This window comes from Salvelinus sp. IW2-2015, unplaced genomic scaffold (assembly GCF_002910315.2).
Source record: "Salvelinus sp. IW2-2015 unplaced genomic scaffold, ASM291031v2 Un_scaffold3084, whole genome shotgun sequence".
Classification (NCBI taxonomy): domain Eukaryota; kingdom Metazoa; phylum Chordata; class Actinopteri; order Salmoniformes; family Salmonidae; genus Salvelinus; species Salvelinus sp. IW2-2015.
In genome coordinates this window covers 23,831-43,735 of record NW_019944375.1, presented here as the reverse complement: position 1 = coordinate 43,735, position 19,905 = coordinate 23,831, and the positions used below count along the sequence as shown (strand labels likewise).

The 19,905-nt window shown below is 42.1% G+C and overlaps 1 protein-coding gene across 1 annotated transcript in view; it reads left to right on the top strand.

Annotated features, from left to right (window-relative positions):
• Nucleotides 1-19,905, top strand: part of LOC112075318 (netrin receptor DCC-like) — a gene marked incomplete at its 3' end in the record, with an annotated part of 50,467 nt that overhangs the window by 8,598 nt on the left and 21,964 nt on the right. The window contains exon 3 of the mRNA XM_024142333.1: nt 8,946-9,041. Coding sequence (XP_023998101.1) covers nt 8,946-9,041 — 96 coding nt within the window. The remainder of the gene's footprint in view (nt 1-8,945; nt 9,042-19,905) is intronic.

Below are 19,905 nucleotides of genomic sequence, written 5' to 3'. Positions count from 1 at the left end.
TAACATTGTATCTATCTGGTTACTACCACTGGATGCTGGACTTCCTGACAACACATTCGCCATACTGACCCTCAACAGTGGGCCCCTCAGGGGTGCGGCTTAGTCCCCTGCTGTACTGGACGCACCATCATTGTTTTTCCGACAACACAACTGTGGTAGGCCTAATAACCGACGACGATGAGACAGCCTATAGGGAGGAAGACAGAAACCTGGCAGTGTGTTGCCAGGACAACAACCTCTCCCTCAGGGTCAGCAAGACAAAAGGAGCTGATCGTGGACTACAGGGAACGGGGCTGAGCAGGCCCCCATTTACGGTGCATTCAGAAAGTATTCAGACCCTTTGACTTTTCCACATTTTGATCCTTTACAGCCTTATTCTAAAGTGGATTAATAAAATCCTAATCAATTTACACACAATACCCCATAAAGACAAAGCCAATTTGTCCAGTAGTTTGTAGTGGAATGACCACATGGTTCAAGAGGAAAAACCTCATTAACAACAATAGCATCTAGTCTTCCAACTATTAACTTTTTTCACTACCAGTTTGACACCAAAACATTGACAACAAAGACATATAAAATAACTAATGTTTAAAAAAAATCCAAAAATAAAGAAAAGTTCATCCTAGAAACCCTCATATTAAACCCCATGTTATTCAGTTGTTTAATGTTTCATATTTAGAATAATGTTTTACAGCTTGTCCTGTGATTTTTTATTTTAATCCATCTTGATGGTAGATAATTACAGACACCTGAAGTACCCAAAAGTGCCACTAGATGTCTTGTGATAAATTACACAAAATCCTTGAAAGTAAAAAAAATAAATAAATGCTTGTAGTTTACTGAACTTCTAAATCCTTTATCAACCCTAATCGAACATCCACTGCCTGCCTCTCTTCTCCGTGCTTATAGAATAACAGATAGGTAAGTAGGTGGAAGTTGTCTCCCCTCGAGATTGGGGTCAGTCCAGGGTTGACATTATCTACGACAACACTGTTGCAACTATGGTGAAATGCCTAGGGTTAAGTTCCTCAACAATTTTTCACTTCGTCGGCTCGAGGATTCCAACTGGTGACCTTCGGGTTGGCTCTTAACCGCTACCTGAGGCATCACAGCACAGCGGCTCGTGGGTAAATGTGTCAACAACCGCGGTCTGTCTGAGAAGTAGTGATGTCTGAGTAGTCTGAATAGATTTTGATGGACACTATAGGAGCCGGGCTAGAGAGAGAGCAACACTGTGAGGAGAGACACCACGATGGACATGGGACACTATACACTGCACATGCTCTGGAAGGGTAATCCATACCACGTTATTACACATTCACATGGAGTAACACGGAGTGTGCGTTAAAACTTCTGGGAACTAGCTGAGCGAGAATGTTCATCACGGATCAGTTAGGATTTAATTTGACAAACCAATCACTAGTCAGAGAGTGTATCGAACACCTCTCCTATGGTTTGCATTATGACAGGACATGTACGGATGATTCTCATTAATAATACCTCTTCTCTCTCTCTGAAGTTCCAAAAAAAGTTGAACCTTTTTTTTTCCTGACAGATTCCATTTAATGTGACAAGACATGACAGGAATAAGTGTAAAAACACATGACTAGCCCATATCCAGAGTTTATAGTGTGTGTGTAATCAGTCAAATACGGGAGAAACTTTGTTGAAGAACAGGTTGAGTTTCATTAGAACATGATACATATTGTTATACTTGACATATATTCGTAAAGCCTGTATAATGGTGCTGATGCGCATTGAAAATGACAGAAAGGATACCATGCAAAACGAGGAATCGGACCTCCGGTGGAAGACATGGATTCCGTTGATGGACACGACTGTAAGAATCCCCCTGTCAATTGGAAGTGGCCTAGTGTGACCATTAGCTCAGACTCTCGTGACAGATGCCGGTAGTGGACCATTAGCACCGCGGCTTTTCTCGATGTGGGATACAGGCAGTACACAATATCCAATCCCAATAATCATAATTTCTAGATCAATGTGGTACAGAAATAAAGGATTTATCTAATTAGCATGAACCTGTCGCGCTCATTAAGATGCAGGTTCTTTCAAAGGAATTCTCACTGTTTGATGAATCAACTTGTTATGTGTTGGATATTTGTACAATACTGGTCGTGGACTGAATGTTGTAACCACACTTATTATCTGTTTCCGAAATTGAACAGTTATTATAGTCAAAGGCGTGTCTTATCCCAACCATAGAGATTTCCTTGTAATAATTAACTGATCCCATCATAAACCCTTAAAACTATCTCGTGTGTGTGATGAATAACAAACAGGAAAGAGCATAAGTCAGATGTTGAGATAATTCGAATCATCATTTAACAGGAAGGTTGCGTGATTACAATCAAATCGCTTCTTCGATGAATGTAAATAAAAATTATCCGAATGTTAAGCAAAAAGAAGAAAGAAAAAAGATAACAGCTATTACCCCGGTGTGGAATCAACGCCAATGTCTTCCACGACCAAATTTGCATAAGGATAGTGTTATGACAGATATATATTATATTATTCTATTTCTGGACAATGTCCATGCGGCTTAAGCCACCCTTCTTATAAAGTTCCCTAATCGGCTAAGAGCTCTAGTTATCCGAATGCCTTAACTCATATTAAACACCAATGTTATTCAGTTAGTTAATGTTTCATATTTAGAATAATGTTTTACAGCTTTGTCCTTGTATTTTTTATTTTAATACCATCTTTGATGGTAGATAATTACAGACACCTGAAGTACCCAAAAGTGCCACTAGATGTCTTGTGATAAATTACACAAAATCCTTGAAAGTAAAAAAATAAAAAATAAAATGCTGGTAGTTTACCTCTAAACTTGCCCTTTACAACCCTAATCAGAACAACTGCCTGCCTCTCTTCTCCTGTGCTTATAGAATAACAGATTCAACATACTTGTTATGGCTTACAGTAGGTGTCTCCCCTCGGGGATTGGGGTCACGTCCAGGGTCTGACATTATCTACGACAACACTGTTGCAACTACGGTGAAATGCCTAGGGTTAAGTTCCTCAACAGATTTTTCACTTCGTCGGCTCGAGGATTCCAACTGGTGACCTTTCGGGTTGGCTCTAACCGCTACCTGAGCATCACAGCACAGCGGCTCTGGGTAAATGTGTCAACAACCCAGGGTCTGTCTGAGAAGTAATGGATGTCTGAGTAGTCTGAATAGATTTTGATGGGACACTATAAAGGGGAGCCAGTGGCTGAGAGAGAGCAACACTGTGAGGGAGGACACCACTGAGGATGGGACACTATACACTGCACATGCTCTGGAAGGGTAATCCATACACGTTATTACACATTCACAATGGAGTACACGGATGTGCGTAAAACTTCTGGGAGACTAGCTGAGACGAGAATGTCATCACGGATCAGTTAGGATTTATTCACCACTCCTTAGAGAGTTATCTGACCTCTCTATGGTCCTATGACAGGACATGTACGGATGATTCTTTATGACTAGCCCATATCCAGAGTTTAAGATTTAGTCAAACGGCTGTTGAAGACAGGTTGTCTTGACATATGACATTTATACTGTAGCTGTAATGTCTGGCATGAAAAAGATTACACAAATCGGACCTCCGTGAGACTACCGTTGATGACACGACTGTAAGTCTTCAAGTCAGTGTTGACCTTCTCAGAGTCAGTGGTAGTGGACCAGAGGAGGCTTCTGATTGGAACAGCAGGACACAAATACAATAATCATKATTTTCTAGTCTGGGAAGTAAAAGGATTTTCTAATACAAGTGGTCATAGAGCTATGTCAAAGGAATTCTCACTGTTTGAGAAACACTGTTTGTTTGATTATTTTTCAATACTGGTCATGAATGTGAAATCATTTTATTGATTCCAAAGACAAGTTATTTTAGTCCTGTCCAACCAAATTCCTTGTATTCTGATAACTAATTAATTCTGTTTTTAAAAACAGCATTTAATTAGAATTCATTATTTAACAGAAGCGTAATAATTAATCGCTTTGTGTAAAATTTGATTTACAAAAAAAAAAAGCACGACCAATTTGCATAAGGAAGGAGACGATAATAAATTATTTGATTATGCAGCTGAAGCACCCTTCTATAATTCGATTCTAACTAATCAATAATCAATAGACATCAACAGCCTAGTCGGAGCACACGACACCGAGAGCGTACTGTACCTACGATATATTATTTATCGTGTTATCATCTACACATGTGTTTGTCATATCTGGGAGGAAACATCAGAGCATGTGGTGTTAATTGACGTGTTGGTTTCCTGTCTCGCTAAACACACAGCACACAGGTATACGCAGCACCAGCTAGAACAGTCAAACGTTCTTCAGAGAAGAAGATGCGTTCATACAAATGAAACTGAACAAGAAACAACACAATTCTATTTTTTTTCTAACTCAGTAAACTTTGTTGGTAATTATCTCTCAAACATACTACTGCTCTCATTTTAACGATCTATCTTTTACAACTAACCAGCTCTGACAAATGGGCCGCTGCACCATCAATATTTAAAATGGTGTCCCACCAAAACAACCGCCTAGTCGGTTGCCATGGTTTCAATATTGAACGTCATGTGGTTAAAAAAAAAAWAAKCTTAAATCAAGAAGGAGGTACTTCGTGTCTGATGTTCCCATGGAGATTCAATTTGGACCGTGAAAGACAGGAGAACCCTCTGGATGGAAGATGGACCGATGGGTCTGTCTGTTGGTCGGTCAATATACCAATCAATTACTCTCCGTGCTTTTACAGGTTCCTTTCCCTGTATCTATACTCTCTCTCTCTCTCTCTCTCTCTCTCTCTCTTCTCTCTCTCTCTCTCTCTCTTCCTCTCTCTCTCTCTCTCTCTTCTCTCTCTCTCTCTCTCTCTCTTCTCTCTCTCTCTCTCTCTCTCTCCTCTCTCTCTCTCCTAGCTGGGAGATCCATGCTCTCTGGTGCAACATTCCTTATTGACAGGACTCAGAGTAACAGGGTTGTGTTGGAGAATGGGAGCTACCATAACAAACTAGAGAACCCCCTCAAGAACACAGGAGTATGACCATAAACCTCCCTACTGTAGAATATAAACAATAATGATTAGAAAACAGCAGTGTTATATGGATGGTGGGTCCAGGATAACTCTTTGTATTGGGAAATGTTTTTGTTTTGTAAAGGACCTGTTGTTACAAAGGGTAGAGCTAAGATCATCCAAAATATTATATAGTGAAAAGTCTTTTTACTTTAAATGTCATAAAATTAATGCAGGAAGGGTGAGTCTTTGCAATCTCAGTTTTTTTGATGTGAGCGGTTTAGAAACTAGAGCAACTTGAGTTAGTCGCTGTCTAGCTGCGTTGTGAGAGAGACGACCCACTGCGTGCTGGTTTGTTTTGTTCTGTCTAACGGACTTATTCCAGGAGAAGCATGGCTCTGTTGGGGGACTTGAAMTAGAGACCATGTCAGTGAGGAACGTAACGCTGTGTTCTCTCCAGGCCTTGTGACTGTCARGGCTCTATTTTCAGAAACTGTTCACTGAAAGCTCCCATGTGTGTAGTAACAGTGTGATCATCTCTCTACTTCTCATCACAGTCTGATTCAGGTCTGTTTAGTGGTCTGTATCAATGTAAATAAAGAATTAAGCCATGGATTATATTATTGTATTCTCCAGGCTATGTTCTGTACTGTATGTCCCCATTTGACCTGCTYAATCAGGGTCACACAGTGGTTCTTGGTAGTCTTAAACAAATCTACTTTGAAACAAAAGTATATGTAACAGTATAACTTTAAACCGTCCCCTCGCCACAACACGGGCGCGAACCAGGGACCCTCTGCACACATCGACAACAGTCACCCACGAAGCGTCGTTACCCATCGCTCCACAAAAGCCACGGCCCTTGCAGAGCAAGGGGCAACACTACATCTAGGTTTCAGAGCAAGTGACGTAACTGATTGAAACGCTACTGGCGCGTACCCGCTAACTAGCTAGCCATTTCACCGTTACATATACATACAGCATTCGGAAAGTATTCAAACCCCTTGACTTTTTTCACATTTTGTTACGTTACAGATTTAATCTAAAATAGATTTTTTTTTTTTTATCCTCATCAATCTACACAAAATACCCCACAATGACCAAGCTAACACAGTTATTTTTTTACATTTATGCAAATGTACTTAAAAATAAAAACAACTTATTTACATAAGGATTCAGACCCGTTGCTATGAGACCCAAAATTGAGCTCTGGTACATCCTGTTTCCATTGATCATCCTTGAGATTTTTCTACAACTTTAATGGAGTTCAATTGATTGGACATGATTTGGAAAGGCACACACATGTCTTTATAAAGTCCCACAGTTGACAGTGCATGCCAGAGCAAAAACCAAGCCATGAGGTCGAAGGAAATTTCCGTAGAGCTCCGAGACAGGATTGTGTCGAGGCACAGATCTGGGGAAGGGTACCAAAACATTTCTGCAGCATTGAAGGTCGCCAATAACACAGTGGCCTCCTGGTGGGACACCAGCCGACAACATTTGATGAAATTGGAGGGTGCGCAATTAAAATAAAAAATCATAATATTAAACATTCATGAACATACAAGTATCTTATATCATTTAAAAGCTTAAATTCTTGATAATATAACTGCGTTGTCCAATTTACAATAGGCGAAAGCATACCATGCGATTGTCTGAGGACACATCAACATATTTTTCAACCAGCACAGGCTTCATTAAATCACAAATAGCGATTAAATAAATCACTTACTTTTGAAGATCTTCCTCTGTTTGCAATCCCAAGGGTCCCAGCTACAACATGAATGGTCGTTTTGTTAGATAAAATCCTTCTTTATATCCCAAAAAGTCTGTTTAGTTGGCGCCATCGATTTCAGTAATCCACTCGTTCAACATGCAGACAAAGGAGTCCAAAAAGCTACCGCTAAACTTCGTCCAAACAAGTCAAACGATGTTTCTATTTAATCCTCAGGTACTCTAAAATGAAAATAAACTATAATATTTCATACAGAAAGTAGTATGTTCAATAGGAAAGCAAAGTTAGTAAGCGCGCGCCCTCCCTCGCGCGCCCGAAAGACTGATATTGTTCCGGTGCTCTCCTAAACAAAACTCCAAATTCTTGCTTGTTTTCCAAGACAAAAGTCTGAAACCTTGAATAAAGACTCTTGACATCTAGTGGAAGCCATAGGAATTGCAATCTGGGAGACGGAATTACATAGGTTCCCATTATAAGAGCCTGGAACCTCAAAAAATATATATTTCCGGTTGATTTTTCCTCAGATTTTTGTCTGCCATATCAATTATGTTATAGTCTCAGACATTATTTTAACAGTTTAAAAAAACTCAAAGTGTTTTCTATCCAATGCTACTAATTATATGCATATCCTGGCTTATGGGCCTGAGTAACAGGCAGTGTACCATGGGCACGTCAGTTAAGCGGAAATTCAGGAAACTAGACCCTCTCCCTTAGAAGTTTTTAATTTTTAATGGAAGAAGTTTGGAACCACAAACTCTTCCTAGAGCTGGCATCCCGGCCAAACTGAGCAATCGGGGAGAAGGGCCTTGGTCAGGGAGGTGACCATGAACCCGATGGTCACTCTGACAGAGCTCCAGAGTTCCTCTGTGGAGATGGGAGAACATTCCAGAAGGACAACAATCTCTGCAGCACTCCACCAATCAGGTCTTTATGGTAGAGTGGACAGATAGAAGCCACTCCTCAGTAAAAGGCACATGACAGCCCACTTGGAGTTTGCCAAAAGGCACCTAAAGGACTCTCAGCCCATCAGACCTGGTCTGATGAAACCAAGATTGAACACTTTTGCCTGAATGCCAAGCGTCAGGTCTGGAGGAAACCTGGCACCATCACTACGGTGAAGCATGGTGGTGGCAGCATCATGCTGTGGGGATGTTTTTCAGCGGCAGGGACTGGGAGATTTGTCAGGATCGAGAGAAAGATGAACGGAGCAAAGTACAGAGAGATCCTTGATGAAAACTTGTTCCAGAGCGCTCAGGACCTCAGACTGGGGCGAAGGTTCACCTTTCAACAGGACAACGACCCTAAGCACACAGCCACGACAATGCATAAGTGGCTTCGGAACAAGTCTCTGAATGTCCTTGAGTAACCAGCCAGAGCCCGGATTTAAACCCAATCGAACATCTCTGGATAGACCTGAAAATAGCTGTTCAACGACATTCCCCATCCAACCTGACAGAGCTTGAGAGGATCTGCAGAGAAGAATGGGATAACCTCCCCAAATACAGGTGTGCCAAGCTTGTAGCATCATACCAAAGAAYACACAAGGCTGTAATCACTGCCAAAGGTGCTTCAACAAAGTATTGAGTAAAGGTTCTGAATACTAAATGTAATATTTCAGTTTTTTATATTTAATCCATTGGCAAAAATATCTAAACCTGTTTTTCCTTCGTCATTATGGGGTATTGTGTGAAGATTGATGAGGGGAAAAAATTGATTGAATCCATTTTAGAATAAGGCTGTAATGTAACAAAATATTGAAAAAGTCAATGGGTCTGAGTACTTTCCACTGTACACCTCACACACATGGTTATGGGCTTTAAAAAAGTTGAAATGTATTACATTTTGAGGTTGCATCCCAATATTACACTTCATATACATCACAGGAGACTGAAATTTAACAAAACCGTTTGACATAGAAACACCYGATTTTCAATGTTTGTTTTTTATTAATGTGCATTAATTATGAAATTATGACAAATATGAGTAACATTCTAACCGACCAGGTCATTTGACTGCAGGAAAGAGCTAATGGTCTTTAACGGTATTGATTGATATTAACCGTATTCTTAGGTTTTTCTATCTCCATAAAAACCCAGTTCCCACTGTTATCTCTCTGAAAGCCTTGATTGATTGATTGATTGATTGATTGATTGTTATTAACAGTGTTCCTGGTCTCCCACAGAGCCCAGTTCCCACTATGTCATCTCCCTGAAGGCGTTCAACAATGCAGGAGAGGGTGTCCCTCTGTATGAGAGTGCTGTGACCAGGTCTATAACAGGTATGTAATGGTTCTATGCTAGCGAGCTAACCCATGAAATCATATGGTGCTTAGCCAGCTAGCTAGCTAACCCATAAAATCATATGGTGCTTAGCCAGCTAGCGAGCTAACCCATGAAATCATATGGTGCTAAGCCAGCTAGCTAGCTAACCCATGAAATCATATGGTGCTAAGCCAGCTAGCGAGCTAACCCATGAAATCATATGGTGCTAAGCCAGCTAGCTAGCTAACCCATGAAATCATATGGTGCTAAGCCAGCTAGCTAAACCAAATAAAATATTATTTTATTTGTCACATAAGCAGAATACGACAGGTAACTTTGAGCACTTTTCCAAGATGGCAGAGTTCAAAAGTAAGGAAATGAGCGCCAAAAAAGGTAAATAGTAACACAATAAAATAACAATAACGAGTTAACTCATAAAATAACATACAATAACCCATGAAAATATATGGTACTAAGCTAGTTAGCTAACCCATAAAAACATATGGTGCTAAGCTAGTTAGCTAACCCATAAAAACATATGGTGCTAAGCTAGCTAGCTAGTCCATGAAAACATATGATGCTAAGCTAGCTAGCTATCCCATGAAAACACATTAAAGGTTAAATGACTCTCAGTGAGTATTAGACATCACTAGCGGATCACAGAACAAGCTACCCTCTCCATAACTACCTGGCTCGTCTGTTCTGAACATCTTTTGTAATCCTCTGAAGCATCACGTAAAATAATTCAGAGGATTTCCATAAAGGACTGATGGCAAGAAGACAGGCCAGTAGCTATAACTGTGGAAGTGGTTGTGTACACACACAAACACACCAACACCACACACACACACACACACACACACACACACACACACACACACACACACACACACACACCAACACACACACACACACACCACACACACACACACACACCACAACACCACACACACACACACACACACACACACACACACACACACACACACACACACACACACACACACACACACACACACACACACACACACACACACACACACACACACACACACACACACACAGACTATTCCTGTGAGAGGGCTGTCTAATCACAGCTTTGAGCTGCTCCAGATGAATCAGAGCATCTCTCTGCCTGGAACCCACGACTCAACTCTCAACACTCTCTTGATGTTCACACAGATCCAGGCCTTTACACAGCTTAGGGCTTTATTCAGATACATCAAAATACTGCTTATAATGCCACATCTAGATACAGGCCGCTTTAAGCAGTGGGTTATTCCTTCACATCCACGTCAAAACGCACTGTTTATTATGAATCTACGGCGATGGACCACAGGGCTGATCAAATATTGTAACTATGTGTTTGTATTCAAACTGGATTATTCATCCATTAACATATGTTTATAGTTTATAATGATATGAAAGAAGAGAGCATATGTTTGCCTTAGTTCCTGAATAGAACTACAGATCCCACCTGTCAGAATAGAACTACAGATCCATCCTGTCAGAATAGAACTACAGACCCATCCTGTCAGAATAATAAACTACAGATCCCATCCTGTCAGAATAGAACTACAGATTCCATCCTGTCGAAATAAAAACCACAGATCCCATCCTGTTAGAATAAACTACAGGTCCCATCCTGTCAGAATAGAAACACATCCCATGCTGTCAGAATAGAACTACAGACCCATCCTGTCAGAATAGAACATACAGGTCACATCCTTTCAGAATAGAAACTAAGGTCCCATCCTGTCAGGAATAAGAACCACATATCCCATCCGTCAGAATAGAACTACAATCCACCTGTCAGAGATAGAACTACAGGATCCCATCCTGTCAGAATAAACTACCGATCCCATCCTGTCAGAAATGAGAACTGCAGATTGCCCCTCCTGTCAGAAATGAATACAGATCCCAACAGACTACCCCTAGTATGCTACTTGCCTGTCCCTGAAAAGGTCACAAGAGTAGCAGTTTCCCATACTGATTGATGCCTGAGAGAAAGAGCACTCACACTCTCTCTCTCTCTCTGCCTCTCTCTGTCTCTCTCTTCTCTCTCTCTCTCTCTCTCTCTCTCTCTCTCTCGCTTCTCTCTCCTCTCCCTCTCCCTCTCCCTCTCCCTCTTCCCTCTCTCTCTCTCTCTCTATTCAATTCTGTCTGCCATGCAATACTTATCATATCATTCTATCTATCTAAATTCTCTCTCTCACTTACCTCACACTCACACTCACACACACACACCATACAAGTAGCTAACACACTGACTGATACCTGAGAGAATTAATTTCACTACTATTGCATTCCAATCCCGTATCACAATCTTTCTCAGAAAATATAACTTGATAGAAAGCCAGCCCAGCACCTAATCTGCCTGTCTATTGCTGCCTGCATTGTTGGGAGATATTCAGCATTTAATTCAGGCTCACATCATCTTTACGATCTGCTTTAAAGGCTCACCAATAAACACCGATCACGAAAAGGAAATGCTTCCCATCCTCGTTGGCCATTTAAATCTTCGTCTCTCTCAGGCCCTCTGGGAGACAGGAGAGAGAGAGAGAGAGAGAGAGAGAGAGAGAGAGAGCGAGAGGAAGAGAGAGAGAGAGAGAGAGAAGAGAGGAGAGAGAGAAAGGGAGAAGAGAAGGAGAGGGAGAGAGAGAGAGGGAGAGAGAGAGAAGAGGAGAGGGAGAAGAGAGTTAGAGAGAGAGAGGAGAGAGAGAGAAGAAGTAGAGAGAGAGGGAGAGAGAGAGAGAGAGAAGAGAGAGAGGAGAGAGAGAGAGAGAAGAGAGAGAGAGAGAAGAGAGAGAGAGAGAGGGAGAGGTGGAGAGAGAGATACACATACTGCAGGCACCCACCAGATGTATGACTGAGACCTCTTGTTTAGTCTTTGGTTTGTTCATCAGTATTCTAATACTGGGCTCTGACTTTAACCAATGATGCGGTCAGGTATCGGGTCCATTACCCCAGAGCCTCGTTCATCTCGCCTTGATTGGTGGGAAAAACGTATTTGTTGTTGACAACACGATGCAGACATTAATTCAGGTGTCAGAATGAGGTTTTAACTTGATGCTTAATGTGTTTTTACGTCTACCCGTCTCTTTCCTTGGTAGACATTAATACCACTTTACTGAATGTGTTTATGTATAATACCTGTTGTCTTTAGGTTAAAGTGGTCCAACATTTACTGTGTTWTATTTGCTACAGCTCTGTAGTTACTGTCTTRTAATAGCTGCTCAGCCATAGACGTMGTCACTAACCATCTGTTTTCTCTGATCTTAGGTGTGGCTGTAGTTATTACTGCTATTTAATGCTAGATAACTAGTTAAAACAACTGTCCAGTGATAATCACACTTTTAAAATATAATATTCTGTTAACTCATATGCAAATAATGTTGTTGACTTGTTCTATACTCACACCTGTGACCAAAGCATCCATTGGAGAGAAAAAACACTTAAAAATCTCCCACCTCAAATTTGTAGTTCAAACAGACCGTTTCAAAAAACAGCTATTTCCTCATAGAACATGATGTCTACTCCCTGAGGAGGATGAGCTGGCCAATCAGCGGTCTAGAGGAGGATAAGTTGGCCAATCAGCGGTCTACTTGCATGAATATTTTTTATGACTTGTATACGCCCACACCATTCTGTTGTCGGGGTACGCTTACACCACTCCAACACAGAAAAGCTGCTTTTTAACATATTCAATTCTCAGGATCATTATTTCACACATATTGTAAGTAATTATAGGTCATATTTCCTAGAAATCTGGAAACACTGTGCAGTTATTTTAAGCTAGTAAAGTAGTTCACTGGTCGTGGGGCTCGTAGCACCCTTATTAGCGGTAATGTAGCTCTGCTGCAGTCTGTCTCCTTTCTGTTTGTCTTATCTTCTCTTTCTCTGTTTGTCTTGTCTTCTCTTTCTCTGTTTGTCAACTCCATCTTTCTCTTGTCTTTCCACTCCTCACTCGCTCACTTTTCTTGGTTGCATGGTTTATCCTCACTAACCCGTCACTCCCTCTTCACTAACCCTTCACTATCTCTTCACTATCTCTTCACTCACCCTTCACTATCTCTTCACTATCTCTTCACTATCTCTTCACTATCTCTTCACTATCTCTTCACTCACCCTTCACTATCTCTACACTATCTCTTCACTATCTCTACACTGACCCTTCACTCCCTCTTCACTAACTCTTCACTATCTCTACACTCACCATTCACTCACCCTTCACTAACCCTTCACTCCCTCTTCACTCCCTCTTCACTCACCCTTCACTCACCCTTCACTATCTCTTCACTCACCCTTCACTATCTCTTCACTCACCCTTCACTAACCCTTCACTATCTCTTCACTCACCCTTCACTACGCACGCACGACAAACAAACACACCACCAGCAACATCCTGGGGCTGGATCCAAATGGCACCCTATTCGCTATATAGTACACTACTTTTGGCTGGTCAAAATGTGTGCACTATGTAGGGAATTGGAGAACTGGGGAGTACAGGAGTCCATCTACAACACACACACACACACACACACACCACACACATATATATATAAAGGATCACAGCTTTGTGGAGGGACACTCCGGTGAGAAGCCTGATCACAGCTCTGTGGAGGGTTTCTCCGGTGAGAGGGCTAACTGATCACAGCTCTGTGGAGGGATTCTCCGGTGAGAAAGCCTGATCACAGCTTTGATCTGCTCCAAATGAAATCAAAGCATCACGCTCCTTGCCGCCTGGCAGCCACGACTCAAATTCTCTCATTCTCAACACTCTCTTGATGTTCAAACAGATACAGACTGCTTTAAAACAGCTAGGGTTATTCACATACTGTACCGTCAAAAGTGTGGGACACACCCTACTCATTCCAGGGTTTTTCTTTATTTTTACTAATTTTCTACATTGTAGAATAATAGTGGAAGACATCAGAAACTATGAAATAACACATATGAAATCATGGTTAATCAAAAATGTGTTAAACAAAAAAATATATATTTTATATTTGAGATTCTTCAAATAGAACACCCTTTACCTTGATGTCAGCTTTGCACACTCTTGGCATTCTCTCAACCAGCTTCACCTGGAATGCTTTTCCAACAGTCTTGAAGGAGTTCCTACATATGCTGAGCATTGTTGGCTGCTTTTCCTTCACTCTGCGGTGCAACTCATCCCAAACCATCTCAATTGGGGTTGAGGTCGGGTGATTGTGAGCCAGGTCATCTGATGCAGCACTCCATCACGCTCCTTCTTGGTCAGATAGCCCTTACACAGCTTGGAGGTGTGTTGTCATTGTCCTGCTGAAAAACACATGATAGTCCCACTAAGCGCAAACCAGATGGGATGGCGTATTGCTGCAGAATGCTGTGGTAGCCTTGCTGGTTAAGTGTTGTCTTGAATTCTAAATAAATCATCTGACAGTGTCACCAACAAAGCACCCCCACACCTCCTCCATGCTTCACATTTCGAACAAAAAATCTCAAATTTGGACTCAATCAGACCAAAAAAGACAGATTTCCACCGGTATAATGTCCATTGCTCGTGTTTCTTGGCCCAAGAAGTGTCTTCTTCTTATTGGTGTCCTTTAGTAGTGGTTTCTTTGCAGCAATTCGACCATGAAGGCTTGATTCACACAGTCTCCTCTGAACAGTTGATGTTTGAGATGTGTCCTGTTACTTGAACACTGTGAACCATTTATTTGGGCTGCAATCTGAGGCTGGTAACTCTAATGAACTTATCCTCTGCAGCAGGGGTGACTCTGGGTCTTCCTTTCCTGTGGAGTCCTCATGACAGCCAGTTTCATCATAGCTTTTGATGGTTTTTGCGACTGCACTTGAATAAACTTTAAAAGTTCTTGACATTTTCCGCATTGACTGACCTACATGTCTTAAAGTAACATGGACAGTCATTTCTCTTTGCTTATTTGAGCTGTTCTTGCCAATAATATGGACTTGGTCTTTTACCAAATAGGGCTATCTTCTGTATATCAACCCTCCCTTGTCACAACACAACTGATTGGCTCAAACGCATTACGAAGAAAGAATTTCACAAAATGAGTAGGTGTGTCCAAACATTTGACTGGTACTGTAGATCAACCATGCTGTGTAATATATCACATGGAGGATAGGCTGCTGTAAAGGGGCAGTCTGCAGTTGGATACATACATTGTTTGGACATATCAAGTAATGATTATGTTACCCATTGATTCAGAATAGAAACAATATCCCATTCGTGTCAGAATAGAACTACAGATCCCATCCTGTCAGAATAGACCTACAGATCCCATCCTGTCAGAATAGACTACAGATCCATCCTGTCAGAATAGACTACAGATCCCATCCTGTCAGAATAGAACTACAGATCCCATCCTGTCAGAATAGACCTACAGATCCCATCCTGTCAGAATAGAACTACAGATCCCATCCTGTCAGATAGACCTACAGATCCCATCCTGTCAGAATAGAACTCAGATCCCATTCCTGTCAGAATAGAACTACAGATTCCATCCTGTCAGAAACTACAGATCCCATCCTGTCAGAATAGAACTACAGATCCCATCCTGTCAGAATATGAACTACAGATCCCACTTCCGTGAACTACAGATCACGTCAATAGAATACAGATGCCATCCTGTCAGAATAGAACTACAGATTCCCATCCTGTCAGAATAGAACTACAGATCCCATCCTGTCAGAATAGAAACTTACAGATCCCATCCTGTCAGAATAGAACTCCAGATCCCATCCTGTCAGAATAGAACTACAGATCCCATCCTGTCAGCAATAGAACTACAGAATCACATCCTGTCAGATAGAACTACGATCCCCTGTCAGAATAGAACTACAGATCCCATCCTGTCAGAATAGAACTACAGATCCCATCCTGTCAGAAATATAACTACAGATCCCATCCTGTCAGAATAGAACTACAGATCCCATCCTGTCAGAATAGAACTCCAGATCCATCCTGTCAGAATAAACTCCAGATCCCATCTTGTCAGAATAGAACTACAGATCCCATCCTGTCAGAAATAGAACTACAGATCCATCCTGTCAGAATGGAACTACAGATCCCATCTTGTCCAGAATAGAACTACAGATCCCATCCTGTCAGAATGGACCTACAGATCCCATCTGTCAGAATAGAACTCCAGATCCCATCCTGTCAGAATATAACTACAGATCACAGCTGTCAGAAATAGAACTCCAGATCCCATCCTGTCAGAATAGAACTCCAGATCCATCCTGTCAGAAAGAACTGACAGATCCCATCCTGTCAATAGAACTACAGATCACATCCTGTCAGAATAGAACTACAGATCACATCCTGTCAGAATAGAACTACAGATCCCATCCTGTCAGAATAGAACTACAGATCCCATCCTGTCAGAATAGAACTACAGATCCCATCCTGTCAGAATAGAACTACAGATCACATCCTGTCAGAATAGAACTACAGATCCCATCCTGTCAAATAGAACTACAGATCCCATCCTGTCAGAATAGAACTACAGATCCATCCTGTCAGAATATAACTACAATTCCCATCCTGTCAAGATAGAACTCCAGATCCATCCTGTCAGAATAGACTACAGATCCCATGCCTGTCAGAATAGAACTCAGATCCCATCCTGTCAGAATTAGAACTCAGATCCCATCGTTGTCGAATAGAACTAAGATCCCATCCTGTCAGAATAGAACTACAGATCCCATCCTGTCAGAATGGAACTACAGATCCCATCTTGTCAGAATAGAACTACAGATCCCATCCTGTCAGAATGGACTACAGATCCCATCTGTCAGAATAGAAAACTCCAGATCCATCCTGTTCAAATATAACTACAGATCACAGCTGTCAGAATAGAACTCCAGATCCCATCCTGTCAGAATAGAACTACAGATCCCATCCTGTCAGAATGGACCTACAGATCCATCTTGTCAGAATAGAATTCCAAGATCCCATCCTGTCAGAATATAACTACAGACACATCCTGTCAGAATATAACTACAGATCACATCCTGTCAGAATAGAACACAGATCCCATACTGTCAGAATAGACCTACAGATCCCATCCTGTCAGAAATAGAACTACAGATCCCATCCTGTCAGAATGGAACTACAGATCCATCCTGTCAGAATAGAACTACAGATCCCAGAATAGACCTGTGTGTTGGTTTGCATGTCTCTCATCTACAGAAAGACGACCCCAGCATGCTACATGACTGTCCTGCAAAGTCATACGGAAGTAGCAGTATTCAAACACTGACTGTTGGCTGAGAGAAGACACACACACACACTCACACACACACACACACACCACACCACACACACACACACACACACACACCACACACACACACACACCACACACACACACACACACACACACCACACACACAAAACACACACACACACACACACAAAATACACACACACAATCCACACAGAACACCACCCACACACACACACACAACACCATAACACACACACACAACCACACACACAATTGTCCTTGTGGGACCTACAATTGATTTCCATTCAAAATCCTATTTCCACCAACCCAACCTTAGCCCCTAACCCTATTTCTAACCTAACCCTAAACTCTAAGCTAAAATAAGCCTTTTCCTCGTGGGACCTAACTGTTTGTCTGAATCGCTGCCTGCATAGCTGTGAGATATTCAGCATTTAACGCTGGCTCACATCTTTACGAGCTGCATTAAAACGCTTGTTGAAGGCTTGCCAATAAACACTGAGCGAGAGGGAAATATATTCCCATCCCTCCGTCAGCCATTTCAATCTTCTGTATTCTCAGGCACTGCAGGAGACAGGAGAGAGAGGAAGGGAGAGATATAGGGGAAGGGAGAGAGAGAGGAGATGCGATGGATGAGAGAGAGAGTGGGAGAGAGAGAGAGGAGAGAGGAGGGAAGGAGAGGGAGAGAGAAAGGGAAAAGAGGAGAGAGATAAAGGGGAGGGAGGAGGAGAGGAGAGAGGGAGAGAGGAGAGGAGGGAGAGAGGGAGAGAGAGAGGGGGAGAGAGAGAGAGAGAGAGAAGAGAGAGAGAGAGAGAGAGAGAGAGAGAGAGAAGGAGAGAGAGAAAGAGAGAGAACAGGAGAGAGAGGACAGGAGAGAGAGACAGGAGAGAGAGACAGGAGAGAGTGGAAGGAGACAGGAGAGAGTGTGAGAGAGAGACAGCGAGAGAGTGTGAGAGAGACAGGAGAGAGTGTGAGAGAGAGACAGGAGAGAGAGAGAGTGGAGAGAGACAGGAGAGAGGTAGAGTGTGAGAGAGAGAGGGATAGAGATAGAGGGGAGAGAGAGAGGGATAGAGAGAGAGGGGGGGAGAGAGAGGGGGAGAGAGAGAGGGGGAGAGAGATAGTGAGAGAGGGGGGAAGGGAGAGGGGGGAGGGAGGGACAGAGGGAGGGGAGAGAGAGAAGAGAGATGGATAGCTTCCTTCCTCCTTCCTACAATCATCTCACATCTCAACGCTTAGCCACTAATTCAACTCACCAAAATGGAAATAGCTACGTTTTTCACATTATGCTGCGGCAAGCACAAGATGTATGGTCGAGTCTCTTGTTTAGTCTTTGGGTTGTTCGTCAGTAATTCTAATGTGGGGCTCTGAGTTTAACCACCGATGTGGTCGGATACCGTCTCTTGTCTTGTGTGGTGAAATACGTCTCTGTTGTGACAACACGTTGCAGACATTCATTCTAGGTTAAACTGAGGTGTACCTTGATCCTTCACGTGTCGACACTATCTGTCTGTCCCTTTAAGCATTAGCATATATTGTAAATAGACCAACTTTAACTGCAGTGGATGTACAATTCTTACAGAGTTTTTGAATATCAACTTAACCAACTGGTTAGCTAGTTACTGTGTTTTAATAGCTAGTTAGCTTTAGCCTTTGTCTCTAACTAGCTGTTTGCTCTGCTCTTAGCTGTGGCTGTAGTTATAAGTGGTAGTTAACACATAGTTAACTAGTGAAACTAGTAGTTCACGGTGGTAGTTGACTTAGTTAGTGTCCTTATTAAGGCAGGAGGTTCTGGTGTGTAATTACTTCTACTCTCTGTACTCTTCTCTCTGTCCATCTTTCCTTTCCTCTCCTCTCCTTTCCTTCTCTCATCTTTCCTTTCCCCCTCATCTCTCATCTCTCCTTTCCTCTCCTCATCTCCTCATCTCTCCTTTCCCTCCTCATCTTTCCTTTCCTCCCTCATCTTTCGCTTTCCTTTCTCTCCTCATCTTTCTTTCCTCCCCTCATCTTTGCTTTCCTCTCCTCTCATCATCTTTCCTTTCCTCCCTTCATCTTTCGCTTTACCTCTCCTCTCATCATCTTTCCTTTCCCTCCCCTCATCTTTCCTTCCTCTCCTCTCCTCATCTCTCCTTTCCTCATCTCTCTTTCCTCTCCTCACCTTCCTTTCCTCTCCTCATTTTTGCTTTCCTCTCCTCATCTTTCCTTTCCTTTCCTCTCCTCATCTTTCCTTTCCTCTCTCATCTTTGCTCTCTCCTCATCTTTGCTTTCCTCCTCATCTTTGCTTTCCTCTCCTCATTTTCCTGTCCTCTCCTCATTCTTCCTTTCATCATCCTTTCCTTTTCCTCTCCCATCTTTCCTTTCTCATCTTTCCTTTCCTCTCCTCATCTTTCCTATCCTCATCTTTACCTTTCCTCTCCTCATCTTTCCCTTTCCTCTCCTCATCTTTCCTCTCCTCATCTCTCCTTTCCTAATTTTCACTCACTCACTCACTCACTTTCTTAACTCCATGGTCATCCATGACTCTCTGTTGGTTGCATGTAACTCTATCACGTCGCATGTTAAATAAATATTCATTCCATGAAACTAAATCCACTGTGTGTGTTGGGCGTTGATCACGTCAATCCACCAT